This window comes from Helicoverpa armigera, chromosome 16 (assembly GCF_030705265.1).
Source record: "Helicoverpa armigera isolate CAAS_96S chromosome 16, ASM3070526v1, whole genome shotgun sequence".
In the NCBI taxonomy this organism is placed as follows: domain Eukaryota; kingdom Metazoa; phylum Arthropoda; class Insecta; order Lepidoptera; family Noctuidae; genus Helicoverpa; species Helicoverpa armigera.
In genome coordinates, this window is record NC_087135.1 from 2235148 (window position 1) to 2254422 (window position 19275).

At 37.1% G+C, this 19275-nt stretch overlaps 2 protein-coding genes across 3 annotated transcripts; one reads left to right on the forward strand and one right to left on the reverse strand.

Annotated features, from left to right (window-relative positions):
- Positions 1–1276: 1276 nt before the first annotated feature.
- LOC110369796 (uncharacterized) lies at positions 1277–19083 on the forward strand. 2 transcript variants are annotated; one of them, XM_064038716.1, is made up of 22 exons: positions 1277–1425; positions 2479–2865; positions 3169–3287; positions 4088–4216; positions 4558–4698; positions 5059–5208; positions 5612–5740; positions 7539–7565; positions 7649–7690; positions 7957–8169; positions 8645–8786; positions 9144–9309; positions 9708–9779; positions 10051–10146; positions 10329–10563; positions 11141–11264; positions 11808–12024; positions 12415–12613; positions 13058–13230; positions 13675–13875; positions 18677–18792; positions 18876–19083. In XM_064038716.1, exons 1-22 carry the CDS (start codon positions 1415–1417, stop codon positions 18985–18987), a joined length of 3201 nt encoding a protein of 1066 aa, XP_063894786.1. In that variant the 5' UTR covers positions 1277–1414; the 3' UTR covers positions 18988–19083. The 2 variants fall into 2 exon arrangements, with proteins under 2 accessions (XP_063894786.1, XP_063894785.1); XM_064038715.1 differs by having other exon boundaries at positions 7649–7689; positions 7953–8169.
- On the reverse strand, positions 15503–18546 carry LOC110369790 (nuclear valosin-containing protein-like). The gene has a single exon (XM_021325343.3). The coding sequence runs from the start codon at positions 18418–18420 to the stop codon at positions 15814–15816; it is 2607 nt and encodes an 868-aa protein (XP_021181018.3). The 5' UTR covers positions 18421–18546; the 3' UTR covers positions 15503–15813.
- Positions 19084–19275: the final 192 nt, after the last annotated feature.

The following is a 19275-nucleotide window of genomic DNA, read 5'->3' on the forward strand; positions in this document are numbered from 1 at the left end:
ACTATTTACATTAAGTAGGCGTCTAACCCACACAGCTTATAAAATCTTTTACATCTCCCCTTCGCCATCAAACAAACCATTCGCTCCATAAAACCACAAGCAATCTCAAAACCATTCCCTCTAATTAAAAACAATATATAAATTCAAACGGAAAATTAATCTGCGCTGCTCAACAAGTTACTGCTTTTTCTTTTTTTTTTTAACTCAGCATTTTTTCAATTCATCGTTCATAACAGAGGTTGGAGTAATGAAACAGCCTGTATATACGAAGACCTGCGGGTCAAGTGGGTTTAACGAGCAATATTGCATTTTGTAACGCTCAGCCCGGGTGCATGCGGTATGATATTGCTTGACGTACTTAGGTACGTGTACCTACAATATTGCGAGGATAAATCTTCTTATAAAATAAAATTAGAGAGCAATACCTACGTGTGGTATTTTTGTCGTGTCTTTTATTTTTTGTATGCTTTGATCTAGATTATTGATTACTTGCTATTATGCTATTATGTACCTACTTACTACCAAAATTGACGGTAGCGGAATCTGTAGCGGAAGGTAGCGCGAGCGGTAGCGGTAGGTACCTACCTATTAAAGAAGTATGCTTATTAAGAAATGAAGGAAAAAGAATTTAAGAAAGAGTCAGTCAATTAATTCGTTTTCCATGTTCGATTAAATAACACTTTTATAAAAGAAGAAATGACACCCTAAAAACAGTTGGGAAATGGCTAGGCTAGGAGGCAGACGATGATAACATTCATGTACTCTGCTGTATTTTGTTTACTAAAGTACCTAATTTATTTCGGATCTATAATTTTCTGTAAGTATACTTTATTTTTCAGAAAACCCAATTTAATAAATAATTATTTTAGTCAATGAAGAATACCATATGTAAATAAATTAAAGCTTATGCCCTGAAACTTGCTCGCAGCAGGACCTCATGAGTGCATCCAGTCTTGCTCTCGCTGTGGGCTGACAAAGTGTAGTCACTATAAGACATAACATCGACACGAAAGAAGAAGAAGAAAGCTCATGTGGGCTAGAACCACATACAAGAAACGCAAAAACCTAGAATAATAAAACTGATACCGCAAACAACAAAATATATAAACCTTTGCTTTATGAAACACATTTCAAAACGAATAAATGCTATGTCACTGTCAATACTATCTCAGAGCTACTGTCAGATTGTAAATAATTGAACCTTAAGCATTACACGCGAGTTGTCTCTTTCACTCTTATAGGAATTATGGTATGCTTCGTCTTTTATTTACTTGTTTATGTAATTGTGATAGATGAATCTAACTCTGAAACAAAACGTTTTCGATTTGTTTCTTGTATTGTATTGTGAAAATAAGAATAAGCCGCTAAATATTGTATTACAGTAGATAGGAGTGAGTATTAATAAAAAAGTGACATGTCGCAACCGTGAGTATTTAATTATTCATTTTATAAGCTAAAGTGTGAAAAAGGTTTTTGTAAACAAAACAGAGAAACAGTCCTAAATATTTCCAGATTTTCTAAGTTTTTACACTAATTTATAAACATAATATACTTACCTACAATTTAAAAAGTGTTTGCTGTAGGGTTTTCTACAAATATTTTACAAAAGGTCCAATTAAATATTGTGGAATTAACCAAAATAAGTTTGCTGAAATTAGCAATCAAAAATTACAAATAGTGAGTGATACAAGATATCAATGTTCACATTTTTACATCAACAAGCAGAAAATAATGTCAGGTTTTGGTTTATTTTTGAGATCTGACAAATCAAATCTATACAGTGTAAATAAGAGGAAACATTTAGGATTTCAAAAACGAAACGACTGAGCCGATTTGACAAATTCTTTCACTATTGGAAAGCTACACTCTTTTCTAGTAGTATAGGCTACTGTATATTTTACCACTGTAAGGGCAGTACTTTATACCATCAGTTACCAGTTACCAGTTGAACCATCAGTTTATTAAATAATAATTTATTCGAAAATGTACCAAACCAACTTACCAAATAAGTTATGCCATGCTTAGAAAAAGTTTAGCCACTGTGTATGTATATGTAAAAACTCAAAAATAATTATTAAAAAGAAATTTACCTGAACTAGCTAGATGCTGTCTGCGTAGAACCGGTCTTCATGGGGATATTCGAGGTAAGGGTGACTCCAGAAGTGGACATAATACAGGCTTAAATAACATCTATATTATTGTACATGCAACCTATTGTATCTAATCCCGCTACTTTATGAAAGCACAGACACCTATGTGTATAGTTATAAACAACTAACAATATTTAGAATAGCACCAAAATTTATTATTAAAAAAATTTCATCAATTGCTTTTAACATCTTAACCCATCATAATCTGAGAAAGATAACTTATCATGTTAAGAAAATATTACATGGTGGATGAGTAAGTTAAGTATGTACTATGTAAGTACCTAAGTTACTATTATATGGTTGAAATAATAAGCTATTTTATTTTCAGTAATGTGACTGTCCTATCAGGGAATCCAATACAAAAAAAGAAGCTCAAGAAAAATAATTTCTGGGTACAGAAAAACTTTATACCGTCACAAGTTTTGCAACCAGTCAGAGAGTTATTAGAGGTACCTACGGTTGAAGAACCACCGGTTCTATTACCACCTCCTCCGACTCTTATAGACCTTGTCGATGGTAAATCCAAGTCCATACCACAAATACCAAGCGTTAAAAAGAAACCAACAGAAACAAAGATAATAACTGCTGAAAATAAAGTTTCTCCAGGAGAAAAGTTACCTGGAAAAGCTGCCATGGATTTCTCTGAAGATATAAAAATTCCAGATGTTGGTCCTGCCAAACCAGCAAATCAAGGTGGTCCGAAACCAGGACAAATGTAAGTTACCATCTTATAAACTAGCTGTTTCCACGGTTCCACTTCCCCCCCGGGGGAACTTCTGCCCGTAACTGGATAAAATGTAGCCAATCTTACTCTGGGTTAGTATAGCTTTCCAACACTGAAATAATTTTCAAATTGCTGCAGAAGTTTCCGAACCTTTAGAATATAAACAAAAAAAGTTTACTCTTTCTTATACTGGTATAGAAAAAAAATGGATTCTGATAATTATAAAAATATTTATTTATAAAATTCTTAAAACCTGAAGTTATAAAATTAACTTGAACTTTATTTGATTTTAAGGGCTGGTCAAAAGCCAAAGAAGAAAAAATATAAGGGCAAAAAGAAAGGAAAAATATATATATATGATATACCAAATAAAGTTTGGGTAAATAAGCCAGCTGAGGCAGCAAACAAGCCAGGTAAGACATATTTTGAGTAACCTGGTAAATCTTGAGAGCTTTTGAACTATTGATTGAAATGCCATTGTTACTCATTCAACAGTAAACTTTTTACAAAAACTAGAACTTCAATTGTACAAGTCATCATCCCCCGAGCCTTTTCCCAAACTATGTTGGGGTCGGCTTCCAGTCTAACCGGATTCAGCTGAGTACCAGTGCTTTACAAGGAGCGACTGCCTATCTGACCTCCTCAACCCAGTTACCCGGGCAACCCAATACCCCTTGGTTAGACTGGTGTCAGACTTACTGGCTTCTGACTACCCGTAACGACTGCCAAGGATGTTCAATGACAGCCGGGACCTACAGTTTAACGTGCCATCCGAAACACAGTCATTGGTGTCTAAGATATACTTAGAAAGTACATACAAACTTAGAAAAGTTGCATTGGTACTTGCCTGACCTGGAATCGAACCCGCGCCCTCATACTCGAGAGGTTGGTTCTTTGCCCACTAAGCCACCACAACTGCTTTGTATAAGTACTGTAATTTTATAGAATACTTATACCTTGTCTTAAGTCTGACAAAATACTATTCTGAAAACTACATCAAATCGGTTTAGCCAAGCGTGAGAACCTCCTTTTTAAGTCTTATCCATACAACCAATCATTAAATCTGGGTATATCAAGCTTATTTTAACAAATTAGTGGTTGCATTACTTTAGCTCTGCTGGTTATCTCTGAAAATTATGATTTCATTATTTGCTATTACATTTAAAATTATGCTCTATCACTATTGACATAAGGTCCTGTTTTACTTTTACAGTAACTGCAGGTCCTAGTGGAGACAATAATAAACAAGGGGAGAGTAAAGAGTCACCCGCACCTGGTCAAGCTACTGAAGCTACTCAGGCTACTCCGGTTACTACCGATGCAGCCCTTATGAAGGGATTTAGTAAGTTACATTTATTTACTTTAATTCTTGTTAATTCCCTTGGGAACTATTTGCTCTCGGAAAAGAGTAGCGTATAACCGTCTTCAGGGTACCTACTATCTTTCTCCATTACTATGTTCAAAGTTAAATCATAAAGAAACAACTTCATGTTCGCTTTTTTTGCAGTTTATATTGAAATTGTAAAAAGAGCAGTTTTAGTAAAATTTTATGTAACGGTTAGGTACTACCAGCCTAAAAATTAGATACCTACAGCATCAATTGCTTAGAAGTATTTTGTAGTTAAAACTATGTAGGTAACTGATGAAATAAAATTTAAAATAACCATATTTTTACTGACACAGCAATACCAAAAGTGGATTCTACGAACCTGCCCAAGAAAATTACCCTAAAAACAAAGAAAATTCTTCAACAAGAGATGGTGAGACAGCGGATGAACTGGATCAAAAATAGTAGTAATCCTAATAATGCAGGAAATGTACCTGGTAAGTTGGAAGAAATAAGTCGAAATACTCTTTTAGGGGTCCGTACTTCAAAATAAAAACGGAACCCATAAGATCACTTTATTATCCGCCTGTCTGTTACGTACGACTCTCTATTTCGGGAACCTGTGAAGGCATTGAAGTAAAATTGCTTAAAACCAATGGGTCCATGGTGGGACCGTGTAGACATAAGACTGTGACTATGACAATTTCTTCAGCAAAAATGCATGTCTCAAATTTCATAGATACTAAACTTGCCAAATAACATCGTTATAGACTTCTTAAGACTGCATAAGCAAAAAAAAATAGAGGACACCTACATAATTTTCTTTCGTCCTAAATTGTACAATATTTTTCAACTAGGAACTTCAGGAGCTAGTAACGTGCCACAAGCAATGGTTCCTAGCCCAACTAATCCGGGTATTCCGGGTAATAATATACCCGGATCGGTTGGGACCCCATCACCAAATGCAGGAGCTCAAGCTACTTCCATTCTAGGACCAGCTCCGACTAGTGAGTATTTTTTCTTGTACTAGATATTAGGATTTTTTTCAAATAGGTGAGCCAAACGGCTGATTCAATATGATTTTTTCATCAGTATTTTATAAATTTCCGTTAAGTGTCACCCAGCATCATTCTATAGCCTGTTTTCTTTCTTTTTTAAAGTGTCTTTATTTAGAAGATCAACATCTAACGGGATGCAGCTGAGTACCAGTGTTTTACAAGGAGCGACTGCTTATCTGACTTTCTCAACCTAGTTACCCTGGCAACCCAATACCCCTACGTAGGACAGGTTGTCAGACTCACTGGCTTCTAACTACTTGTAATGACTGCCAGAGATCTTCAAACTACAGCCTTTATTTGGAGAATATTAACAAGATATCATTAATTATAATGCATATTATTTGCTCCACAGCGCTACCAGTATTGGGTACGCCGCAAGCACAGGCACCGCGGAGCAATGCGGGCAGTTTCTTCAACATGGCAGTCACACAGTCTCAACCCACGCCCAAGCCAGCCAGACCTATAATGCCAGATATTTATGGTGAATATTTACACTCAAACTCATTTTTTATATTTTAAAATAAGCCTATAAAAACCCCCGACCCAAAAAAAGTACGCAATAATTATGACAAAAGGTTAAAAACGCTAAACCCTATAAAAAGCAAAAAATAACTTTTAACACTACGTAAACTAAATTTTGTCGTGTCGGGGGACCGCTCGCTCTAATTCATATACGTGTTTTTTTTTAAACGAAAGGTATCATTTGATTTATGTAAGTATTTATGAAGGTAAAAAGCGGTCCCCCGACACGTCAAAATTTAGTTTACGTAGTGTTAAAAGTTATTTTTTGCTTTTTATAGGGTTTAGCGTTTTTAACCTTTTGTCATAATTATTGCGTACTTTTTTTGGGTCGGGGGTTTTTTTAAATTTATAATTTAATTTTATTTCATGCTTTTTAAAGGAGCTCCTTAATTTTTCCTTCTTTTATTTAATTTATTTTATCTTAAGATGGGGTCGCTATATGCGATCTCGGCCAAAGGAAGCTGTTTAACAATCCTCATGACAAACTGGCTCTGGGAGAATTGCACAGATTGAGAAACAATAAAGATTAACCTTTGGACATTCTAGATTTTCAGCAAAAATATAAATCGGTTTATCCGTTTCATTCCGGCATTTCAGGGTTTCATCCGCCACATCCCATTTCCAGCATCAGGTTCTTGTCAATCAGAAACATGAAGAGAGCTCGTCAAGACAAATTCAACGAGCCCAAACTCGATGGGTTTACTAAAAGGCAGTCCAGGGTTACGTCTCCTACCTTCGTGTCCTAACAGCAGACCAGCTCAGTGGTTCCAAAAGACATTAGTGTTTTAAATTTCAGATCCCACATATACTTGCAAGTAAACTGAGCGTGTAACATTCCTATCACATCTAGCAAACGAGCTGATGACCTTGAAGACCTGAACCGATTTCCACCAAACATAGCTCAGAACACTCCCGACTGACATACCTTTTAAACAAAAAAAACCGCATTACAATCGGATCATCCGTTTGGGAGCTACGATGCCACATACACACACACACACACACACAGACACGTCAAACTTATAACACCCCGTCGTTTTTGCGTCGGGGGTTAAAAAGCTCTTTCATCAACATTTCCCGAGCCTTTTCCCAGCCATATTGGGGTCGGCTTCCAGTCTAACCGGATGCAGTTGAGCACCAGTGTTTTATATGGAGCGACTGCCTAACTGATCTATCCAGTTACCCCGTCAACCCGACACCTCTTGGTAAGACTGGTTGTCATACTTTCTGGCTTCTGACTACCGATCCCGACTGCCTAAGATGTTCAAATGACAGCCGGTACATAGGTACCGGCTGTGTAGTTAGGCTTATGAAACGTCAAGTTCAACGTCCGTGCGTCATTTTTAGGGATCCAGCAGAATACCAGCGTCAGGTATTCTACCTGACAAATGCTGAGTTGGACTCCCATTCGGTGCAAACGTAAGACACTGCAGCGCGCCGTTAATCTCTGATTGTATTTCATATTTTATGTTTCTCTTTCTACCCACTTCTTGTTTTGTTTTATTTTTCTTATTGTGTATCTTTGTGGTGTCTTTTTGTTTGTCTGAATAAATGCTTTATCTATCTATCTATCTATCTAAGTTAGTTACAAAGAGTTGGTCTTATAGAAAAGAACTGGCTAGAAACTCCATAGACAGTTTTCAAAAAACAAGTGTTTACTATTTTTTTACAGTACCAGTTAAACCTGAGAAAGTTTTAAATCAACAGACTTTTTCATTTGTAGATATGTATAGATAACATTTTTTTTTCTGTTTCAGCTTATAAATACAATAACTACCCGAAAGGTATGTTCGATTAGACTGTTTATTATTCAACATTGTCTATTAGTTTTTTTTTGTTTTTCTAAATTTTAGTTTTATGTTTCCAGGGATACCAAAAAGTTTCCTAATGAAAGCAGAAAACCAACAAGGCAAGTACATACATTAAATACAATACCTTTTTTATCTCATAATGACTTGTTCACCTTGTGAAATTGCCTACCATACTACTAAAATAGACAACTAGCCTCCCCCCACGTGTGAACCCTTCCATTGCCCAGAGAGTGCAACTTCCATCACCTGGATAAAGAATAATAAGTCATGGTACCATCTAACAGGTCTAACAGGTTAGCTATAAAATAAGAAAGTGTTTTAGGATCAGTGAAAAAAAATTGACAAAACTTGTTTCTTTTCGCAGTAACCGCCGATTCACCAATATGGCCGACTCAAAATTACTACCAAACTATGAACGCTGGCCAACCAACATTGGCCCAACAGGAGCCAGAAGTGAATGTTATTGAACCAATGAATACGGACCCATCGCCAATATTTGTCCAAACGGAGAACCAATCTGATGTCCCACAGCCTTATTCGCCGTCCGATATTTATGCGGAAATGAATGCTAATCCTGGTAAGTGCTTCTTATATTACTTACTAGCTTACGGCCAGCGATTTCAGCGGCATCCCTCGAGGACACATCTCATCGCACGCATCCGGATTAATAGTTTAATTTATACAGGTTTCTTAACTTTCCAAAGAGAACCCTCATTCTGAATGTTTTTTTTTCTATTAACTTTTTTTTTTTTCAAATCTGTGCCTGAGCAGTGTATTCAAGCAAACGATTAAACTTACATAACTATCATCATTTGTGTGTAGCTTTTACTCCCATTTTAGTATAATAAGTATTATTACACCGCATGAGGCTCTCGTTAGGTGGCTGGATCAAGGGACTGATTCAGAAGGACTTTTAGGTCTAGTCTTTCTGTCTCTGGGGCCCTAACCACCGGCACCTTGGACCCTGCGTACGATTCAATGTTCCAAAATGTTACAAAATAAATAAATTACAATAATTATATTAAATACATAAAACTGTCGTACAATTTCAGAACCCGAAGACCCGGAGTCTCCCGACCAGGGTCAAGGCAATCAGAAACGTTTGAGTGCCTTCCACAGACTGGGCCCGGTGGCACAGCCTAAGAAACCCAAGCTTACTATCAACTTGACTCTGAATAAGGAACAACCTGTACGGTAGGTTATTTTTTAGACTGTGGTATTTTTAATCTGACTTTTTAATGTATGTATTTCGTGACAAATATTTGTAGTGATTCGATTGTTATTTAAAGGGCCACCTTTACCCCTTTACTCCCTTAATTACTTTAAAATTAGCTCTGAGAATGCTTGCAAAAAGTATTCGATTTACTACTACTATTTGTTTATACTTAATTTTATATAAATCGGTTCAGTAGTTTTGACGTGAAAGCTGTACGGACCACCAAGAGCTATTTCTCTTCGTGTTTTGAGATAAAATGTTGCTATCTTTTTTCTTTTCACACAAACACAATATACTCCACAACTAAGTATAATATCCCTATTTGGTTTCTGCAGGGAAGTAGTAGACGAGACGGACAATGACCCAGACCGTTACACTCCGGTACACTTACGTCAGGACATCATCAATAGTACTGACGCGACGGTAGTTCAGTACTTACCCAACTGGCCTTGGAGGAAAAACGTTGGCATCAGGAAGAGTGCTACTGCTAGGAGTTCTAGAGTAAGTGTTTTATTACTTGCCTAACCTTTCCAGTTCTGCCAAAATGGTATCCATCCATGGAATAAATTCTTCAAGGGTTCTTAACCCTTGGTGCGTGGCATTGTGCGTGGAATCTGTAAGCCACGACCTCTTTATTCTAACTTACAGAGCCCAAGTGCCCTAGCGCAATGTTCGAAAGCGCCATGCTTTATATGGACCGAACTTTCCATCGTCATCAATTCAGTTATCCAGGAAGAGGATACTCCTTTAGTAAAACTGTCCCTATATCCATTTAGCCTAAGACCGATTCTTAATTGCCTTCGAGGACATGGACATGGAGCAACTGCCTAACTGGTGCATCTTAATACAATGGATTTTTTTATGACACATAAATTATTCATGCAACTCTTTTGTTGCAGTCCGCCATGATTTTAGAACAAGAGCAAATGGAGGAAGCATACGACAAAAATAACTTTTTTATTCAAATCTCTGTAAGTTTAAATTAATATATTTTACCAGCTGCTTAACCCGCTTCCCGGTGAAACTTCTTCGTACCCGGATAAATATAGCCAATTTACTCTTGAATACTGTAGTTTCTTAAAAGTAAAAAATAAATAAATTGGCTCTATAGTTGCGGATCCTTTACACAAACGAATGAAAAAATGTTTCCTGTTTATTATACCTAGTAGTACAGATTTGCACAAAAGATTTTACATACTCTAAAATCAGAAATTGTATGATTATTTTATGTCAATTTTCCAGGTAAAAGGCTACCCTTCAACGTGGACAAAGGAACGAGTTTTGGACGCTATACTTGATAGTGTAAAAGGATATAGTCTCATACCTTGTTTTATAGAGGTGAGATAATATTGAATTACTTATTACTATGACCTATCAGAAAACATCATTTTAGTTAGCTTGTGAAAAAATCCAATCAAGTATAGTTTATGCATAAAAATATATAAGTTCAGGCGAACAAATTAGTATAAAAAAATTGTCCAGATCGAGTGTGATCTATAAAAAAATACTTTTTTTTTCAGTTCGAAGAGCACCAATGCAAATTCTTAACCCTACGCTCCCGTTCGGCGCTCATAGTGTTACACAAAAATGGCCTCTATATCCACAAGGACGGGGTCGAATTGACCATAACTGTGTCACTGCCTAATTTGACCCTCAATCAAATAGATTTTATACCGAGAATCGTACTCAGAAAGCGAGTGGCCATGGGTTATTCGGATAAGAAGCTCAATTTGAGCGCGTTTACTTTGCAAAATGGTGAGTGTTATTTTATTTCTCAAAAATGTTGGTAGTTTTATGTAGTCCTCTTATGTTCTCCCCGTATGTACTCCTCTTATGTACTCCCCTTATGTACTCCTCTTATGTACTCCCCTTATGTACTCCTCTTATGTACTCCTCTTATGTATTCCTCTTATGTGCTGCCTTATGTGCTCCTCTTATGTACTCTCTTGTCCAAAACAGAGTGTACGCAACAGGTAGATGCTTGAAATATTCACAGAATATGGAATCTATACTAATATTATAAAGCTGAAGAGTTGTTTGTTTGAACGCGCTAATCTCAGGAACTACTGGTCCGATTTGAAAATTTATTTCAGTGTTAGATAGCCCATTTATTGAGGAAGGCTATAGGCTACTTTTTATCCCGGTACGGGAAGTAGTTCCCACGGGATGCGGGTGAAACCGCTGGCTAGTTATTAATATTATGTTTCACTGCTTTATCCCTTCAGGTTATGAGCCCAGGCACATAATCCTGCAAGGCAAGTAAAACATACCGTTACCTAGACCCTTCGTTTGCCGGTTTTTTTGTAATTATACAAATTATTTTAAATTCCAGATATAAGCCACTTCATTTATTTCCCGTTGAACTGCATGAGCAATCAGACGGCGTTCGTTCAGCTACAGAGCGTCATCGAATGGGAAAACCTTGTTGAACTGGATCTATCTGAAAACAGATTAACGTAAGTTCTTATAAGAAAATAAGCAATTTAGATTCAATAGCTGTATGGTGCACGATTCAAAAAATGATTGATAGATGATTATAAAGTGTATGGAAGTCCTTTCAAGAAGACCGCTGCCCTGGTACATAAAAGGCCTTCGACGGTACACGACGGTTTTTAGTCAGTAAGAGTCTGATACTCCCTCACCGCTGCTACCGTCGTTAAAAAAAGTCCTTACAAGAAAAATGAGTCCTTAATACAATTAAAATCTAATCAATTCAGAAATTTAATTCATTCGAAATTGCTGAATTGATTCAGAAATTTAATTCATTCGTAAGTAGGTATAGTAAGACTACAGAACAAATTCCCTGAAAAATCACTGCTTGGCAGAAAGCAAAGCGCTCAGTTGTCTCTATCCGCGATAAACTCCTAAACTGCTGAATGGATTTCCATTAGCTTTCACCCGTAGGGTCGGTACAGGCAAAGGATACAGGATTAATGAGGAAGGCTGGGAGGAGGGTCGGGTTAACAATAAAATTAAAAATATAATTTATTATTTTTCAGTTCCATCGCCGGTTTCGAACTCCACACAATGACGCCAAGGCTGAAACATCTCAACTTAGCCAACAATCACTTGGAGAAGATCAATCTTCTACTCAGCTGCAGGAATTTGCCCCTCAAGTCGATACGCTTGGAGGGAAACCCGTTGTGCCACGATTATATTGACCCGGAACATTATATTAAAGTTATTAAGTTGATGTTTCCAGCTGTTGAAGAGATTGTGAGTAAAATATAATTCTTGCTTTTTGGTCTTCTTCTCTTATCTTAGAAAATATATCCATTTTTTCTGGGTCTTTAATTTCTAAGAACAGCCCCTTATTATATGTCTGACATGGTTTAAAACAACGCATGCTTAGTAAGCAATTGTGTAATAAATAGTATACACATTTATTTGATTAAGTACACATTTCTTCCAAAAATATAAATTGCCACGCCTATAGTTACAGGCCTACGTATAGGCATACCGCCTGTATTTTTGATAGATTACATCATTTCTGCTTATATTTGTTTTTTTAAACAGGAGAATTGAGAAAAATTTATATAAAAACTCAACTAAATTAATTTATTGTTTCAACTATGTACATAAATAAAAAACTTCTATTTTTTACAGGACGGCGTAAAAATCCATCGTAAAGGCGAGTTACCCGAACACAAACAGAACTACTGTCCGGACGAGGCTTCAGAAATAGCTGAGAAGTTCCTAGAAACATACTTCCCACTGTTAGACTCGGCGTCGGAAAACAGATCCCAGATACAAGGGATGTATGAAGATGACGCTACTCTGACTGTCACTTATTGTTATAAATTACGTGAGTATTATAACACAGTCTTTTTTATTTAGAAGCAAGAATTTTGTTTGATAGATTTTAAGGCTTCACACTAACGTTTTTTTCTAAAATATAAATTCTGCCATCTTTGTTTATTTTTGAGCCCTTTGTATATCAGGGCCACGGTAACTCTTTCAAACAATCCAGCAGCCCCGTCAAAAAAATATGAAGCTTACCACTTTATTTTCCGATTTTAAACACCAAAAAGCTGACTGTTTTCAATTTTTCAAATCTATTTTTTTAACGTTATAATATAGCCGAAAGGAAGGCTGTAAAAAAGAAAATCAGTGAAATAAATACCCACATATATGATAGATAGATAGAGAATAAATCTAATTTCTAAAAGATTTGGAAAATGTTTTACCTATACAATTTTTTTCTATATCGAATGTAATAGATTTTTCAATTATTTTCTTTTCTTTGCAGGCTACGGACCAATATACAGATGTTTCAGAAACCTATTCCTGTACGCGCGGTTTCTAGACGAAGGTGAAACAGATTCAGTAGTGGGTGCCATGGCGATCACGAAACTTATTAATAGATGGCCACAGACTGAACACGACCCTTTTACTTTTACTGTTGATGTTTTGTATCATACTGTAAGTATTTTGGAGTATTTTTGTACTATGTCAGCTTTTTTCAGTGGTATCACCCGCTTTCTGAAGGAACTACTTGCCGCAACATGATAGAAAAAAGCTTAAGTTATTGCGACGTCAGCTATTTGTAAGAGAAATTCCGTCATAATCAATCCAACCGTCTTTGTTATTTGCTGGAACAAATAGACCATATAGATAATATATAACACAAAATGGATGGGCCTTTAATTACTCTTCCATAAGCACATCTTGATACCATGATATTAAGACTAAAAGGACACTTATAACATAATTATATTACTTACATTTTAAGACCTAGTCGAGGCAACATCAAAAGCATTCCACACATCTTACAATTTATTTAATCAAGCTTGATGATCAATCATCGTACCCCCTTTACTTTAATACAATCAACAACTACATAAATACTAACCCAATTTAATCCAGGAAACCACAACAATACTACGCATCAGCGGCATACTAAAACTAACAGCTGAAACATTAGCGGAAGACGAACACCTACTATCTTTCACTCGCACTGTAGTACTATATTCTGAAGAGGGCGACGAGTATAAGATACACAATGAAATGATTTATTGGGAAGAACCGTCGGCGGCTGCCGCGAGAGCCGCTTTCAGGGTTAATACGGTAAGAATTTATTGCTTTTACTTCAAAAGTTACAAAAGTACCGATAAAGTGTTTTTTAGTTATCTGACAGTTACTGCTATATAAAGGCTGCTTAACTTCTGTCAGATATTGCTGTCCGTGAAACCAGAAGTGATAGTTTATGCTATCAGATTAGTTCCTGATAAGCTGTAAGAGACATTATCAAAAACCGGTATAATACTTTAATTTACTCGTTGAAACTGTGCACGGGGTCGTATGCTGGGTTTCCGGGCCGAAATTGCTTTGTGGGCTTTAGGAACTTTTACAAAAGTCTGTTGCTGATTGATACACCCGTGCATCGGAGAGCACGTAAATGTCGTCCCTGCGTCTGATCTCTCTCCGAGCTAAAAGTATGTCATAATGTTGTTGGTTTTCTCATCAGGGAATCTTCAGTAGGTATCTTCTAAAAAATAAGGTTTATACTGAAGATTTAATATATTTCTTATAAGAGAACTACCTATCGATTTATGTTCTGAGAAAACAGGTAAGTACATAATTAGTATGCTCTATCTGGTTTAGTAAGGAAATCAGCACATAAATCGAATAGTGGAAACTGCCTTAAGTGATTACTTGAAGAATAGATACTTATTGCTTATTTATGATGATGCTAAGTACCAGCCACCAGAATCGTTATAAGAGCCACTTCTTCAATCTCATGGTTGGTATTATGCTAATCGTCACTGTCCAATCATCGTTGGGTTTGCTTGTAGGTAATATCAAACTTTGGAACCTAAACACAGATGTCAATTATTTAACGCATATAATAAACTCAAACCTAAGATCTAATTGAAGGTCACACAGAGCTGCAATTTATTATAGAGCTAATCGATGATTAATTACATACTATGTACTTATTTGCAGATAATGCTCACTAGTGCATATATACCTACCTAACTTAACTAGTTCTATATGCTACGATAATTTTAGAAGCGTAGGCGCGTAGCAATTACTGTGATGCTCTCTTAGCTTCACTGAAAATCAAGTCTGAAATGAACTTCCAAAAAAGAAGGCTCTTTATTTTTTATTGTGTATGTAGATTTTACATGGCCTGCCTGCGACTGTCTGTCTGACCTCTACAATAACTCATTAAAATATTACCTACTATAAGAATCTTAAACATACCTAAATGATTAGGTACTGCGCTGCGGTAGTCTAGAAGCATAATTAACCTTGTTGTCAAGTGCACATCCGATACCTAATGGTAACCCAAATGTGACGTAATCATTGTAAGCCTAGTGGAAATTATCAAAACATTGCGCGTTTGTTTTGAAATGTTCGCTCCACTCGATGCGGCGATCAATTCATTTGCATTTTCAAATACGGGTTGTAGTATAAACAAAAAATACCGCCAAATGTTTTCAGAAGCCTTTTCCGATTTGGTTTTTAAGGCGAATTAGTTGATAAAGATTGATGGATGTTGATATACTAATTAGCCACTAAAACCTTCAGCATAAGCCTCGTGTTTGTAATACTAGGTGAGGTACCTACCTAAGTGCGGTTGATGCACTGAAGCGTGACCACGTTAGCACGCTTGTTATAATGGCAGCTGAATTATAGTTTTTACCAATAAATGAAGCAGGTTAAACAAGTCAGATAATAATAAACAGTATAGTTAAAAATATTTTATTATTTAATAAATTTTCATATTCTTGAATTTAAAATGTGGTGTTTTAGTTTAATGGCTTTATGAGCATATCTACCTATGACTCTGATTATTCACAGAAACTTGTATTTCACATTGATTGTTAGCTTATTGCCCATTTCATTTATTGCTTCTCTCATTTATGAAATGGATTTTAAAAATAGACACAACAATTTGCTTAAAAGGAACAACTTGGCACTATTGGTATGAAATACACTTAAACATAGGGGCCGCGGTATTTGAAAGGAATTTTTAGTCTGTAACCATCTCAGTGACTCTCACACAGTGTCCATAGACTCTTCGTTCAAAGGCTCAGTTTCCATTTCCATATCTCTGTCGTCGGCTCCCGACGCGTACTTCAATCTCAACTTCTCATAATGTAACTGCTCTTTTGCTGACACAGATGGCTTGCACTTAGCTAGCGCAGTCCTGAAGTCTTCGAATGTGACAAAAATGTCACCCTCTAGAGTTCCGGTTGCGATGTGGTTCGTGAGTGTATTCGTAGCTGCAGCCCTCACTAAGCCCGCCAGATCGGCACCTGTATACCCGTCCGATAGTCCCGCGATTACTTGTAGGTCTACATCAGGACCCAAACGCGGTTGAGTGCCTCCTTTGGTAAGCTTCTGTAGTATATCGAAGCGATCGTCTCTTGCCGGCATTCCGACATACATAACCCGATCCAAACGGCCCGGTCTCAACACAGCAGGGTCGATAATATCTGGCCGATTAGAAGCTGCCAACACAAATACGCCTTCACGGGTTTCTATGCCGTCCATTTCAGTGAGCAACTGATTCACAACTCGCGCAGCCCCATTGTTGTCTTGTGAAGTACGCCGCGGACATAGTGCGTCGAATTCGTCAAAGAATATAACACAGGGCGCCGAGTTTCTTGCTCGTCTAAAACAAGTACGAACAGCCCTTTCACTCTCACCAACATACATGTTCAACAATTCAGGCCCCTTCACTGAGATAAAATTCACTCCCGCCTCGTTAGCAACAGCTTTTGCCAGCAATGTTTTACCACAGCCAGGAGGTCCACAAAGTAATACTCCACTAGGAGCTGATAATCCCAACTTGGCAAGCTGCTCTGGATACTTCACTGGAGCTAAAACAGCTAACTGCAACTCTTTACGCACTTGGCTCAAAGATCCAACATCATCCCATGTTACATCGGGCACTGTTACAATACCTTCTCTCACAGCACAAGGTTTTGTGGTCTTCAGAGCTTTAACAAAGTCTTCATGCCTGATAGCAAGGCCTGTGAGTTGCTCACTAGTGTAAGGCATATCTTCAAGAAGGCTTAATACCTCATCTATAGGGTCTACTGGTTTCTTGATCGGTTCAGCAACATGGTTTTCTTCTGTATTTACAACTGTTTCACTCAATGTTCCTATGGATGCTTCTTGGATGTCCACTGAAATTTCACTAGGTTCTGGCATACTTGGAGCATCACCTGCGTTTGAGGTCACTTCTTCACTTTCTTTGTCGCCATTTGGTATTATTGACACTTCGTCATTAGGAGGAGGCACTTCAACAGGTTCCTCTTCTTTGACTTTAACTTTGAACGACCGTACCTCTGTAAAAATCCTCTTGACAGCATATGTGCTGGCTTTATTTACAAGTGCTTGTAAATCAGCACCCACAAAACCGGGAGTTATTTGAGCTAACACATTCATATCCACATCTTCACCTAAAGTAATATTCTTACAAAGAATAGATATTATCTCTTTCCTAGCATTTAATGAAGGTATACCTAATGTGATTTCTTGTTCAAGACGTCCTGCCCTTCTTAGGGCAGGATCTAAGGCATCTGGGTTATTTGTGGCAGCAAGTATTAGGACAGATGCATTGGTATCTGTCAACGAATCTAAGGATGCCAGTAATTGGGCTACCATCCTCTTCTCCATGTCCTTTTGTGCATGAACTCGGTTGCCACAAACTGCATCTATCTCGTCAATAAACAACACACTAGGAGCTACGGACACCGCCCTCTCAAACAGCTCTCTAATTCTTTCTTCAGATTCTCCAGACATTCCACCCACTAATTCTGTGCCAGTGATGGCAATCATAGGAAGCTGAAGTTTTCCTGCAATAGCATGCGCTAACAAGGTTTTTCCAGTCCCTGGTGGCCCATGTAACAATGCCCCTCTAGGTGCTTTAATACCCAACTGCTTATAAACCTCTGGGTGCTTCATATGTAATATTAAATCACAGATCTGGGTAATGATTTCAGACAAACCTCCTATGTCATCAAAACTAACCTTAACATTTTTCAGACTGCCAATATCAACCTTTTTCTTTGGTGCTACTATTTTATTTAACTCAGCTTTCCTCTTTTTCTCATTAGTATGAAGGTTCTGTTGACATTTTAAGGGCGTGTTCTCAATCGCGGAGCTATTTGCGTTTCTGACAGGTATGTGGGGGGTTATGGTAATTTGGTCATTGATTTTCGGTAATTTGGGCGCCGCACTGCCGTCTTCGTCGCTGCTTAGTATATCTATTGGCTCGCCCGACTTGTCTGTGTTCCTCCTGTTAGTCGCCGGCCGTTTTTTATCCTGCATCTTGTACATGGCGAGCAGGCGGTCGTTCAACGCACTACTATTCTCGTCTAATAACTCTAAATCGGATTCCTCCTCTGAACCGTCGGAAGTAGAAGCTCCGTCAAGTCCGTAACTTTGTAATACGACTTTATATGCACTTTCTACCATCTGACAGAAGGCGCTGTCGCTCCTGTTGTTGTACTCGCGGTAACGCTCTTTCAATGAACGCGCCATTTGGCTAACATCGACGAATGTCTTGTCCACATTCTCGGCAAGATAATTCTTCACACGGGACACTATAATCGGGTCGTTTATAGTCTTTTGTCTTGTTTGGTGTTTCTTCATTTTTGTACGGAACAGAGATTTAAAATTAATTTAGTCTGTAAAGTTGAATTTATAAACTAGTTCCTCGTAAAACGCAATGTTTGACAGCGGCGTCGTTGAATCGATGATATACTTGCCATACTAAAAAATATTTTCCAGTTACACATGCTTTTAAGGATATCCATTCACACATGACTCAATTTAAAAAGCCGTGATAGCCGTACCCGTACTATTTTAACTAATTATTATCATTCTTACGTTTATTTTTGTTTTACAGATTTCCCAGAATAAATTAAATCTAAAAATTGAATCCACCACAGATGAAGACCTACGAGCCCACATTCTAAAAATTTTCATGAAACTAACTACTATGGATAAAAAAATAAGTGAAAGGTAAATAAACAAAATATTTAAACTATGTACTTTCGTGACAATTTCCTAAAATCTAAGAGCTATCTTACACATCTTTTATTCAGGTGTTTGGAGCGTAACAGTTGGAACTTTAAGCTTGCTTTGGAGGATTTTACCAAGTTATTGAAGGCAAACAACTTGGAGTCACTGAATGAAGAAGTACAATGTGCTGCATAAATATAACTTTATTGTCTCATCATAACAGTCATGTAACTTTCATTCGGAAGAATTTAATGAAATTCATAAATAAATATTATATACGTTTTATTCTGACTTTATTCATTTGATGTTTACCGCGATTTCGACCGCACCCCGGTGAATTATCTTCCGTATCCAGACAAGATACACCTCTACTACGGGGATAGTCGGGGGATAACTATCTAATAGAAAAATATTTTTTCTCAATATTTTAGAGTCATGGGATTATCGCATTATTTTTCTAACATGTACACAGTCAGTGTAGCT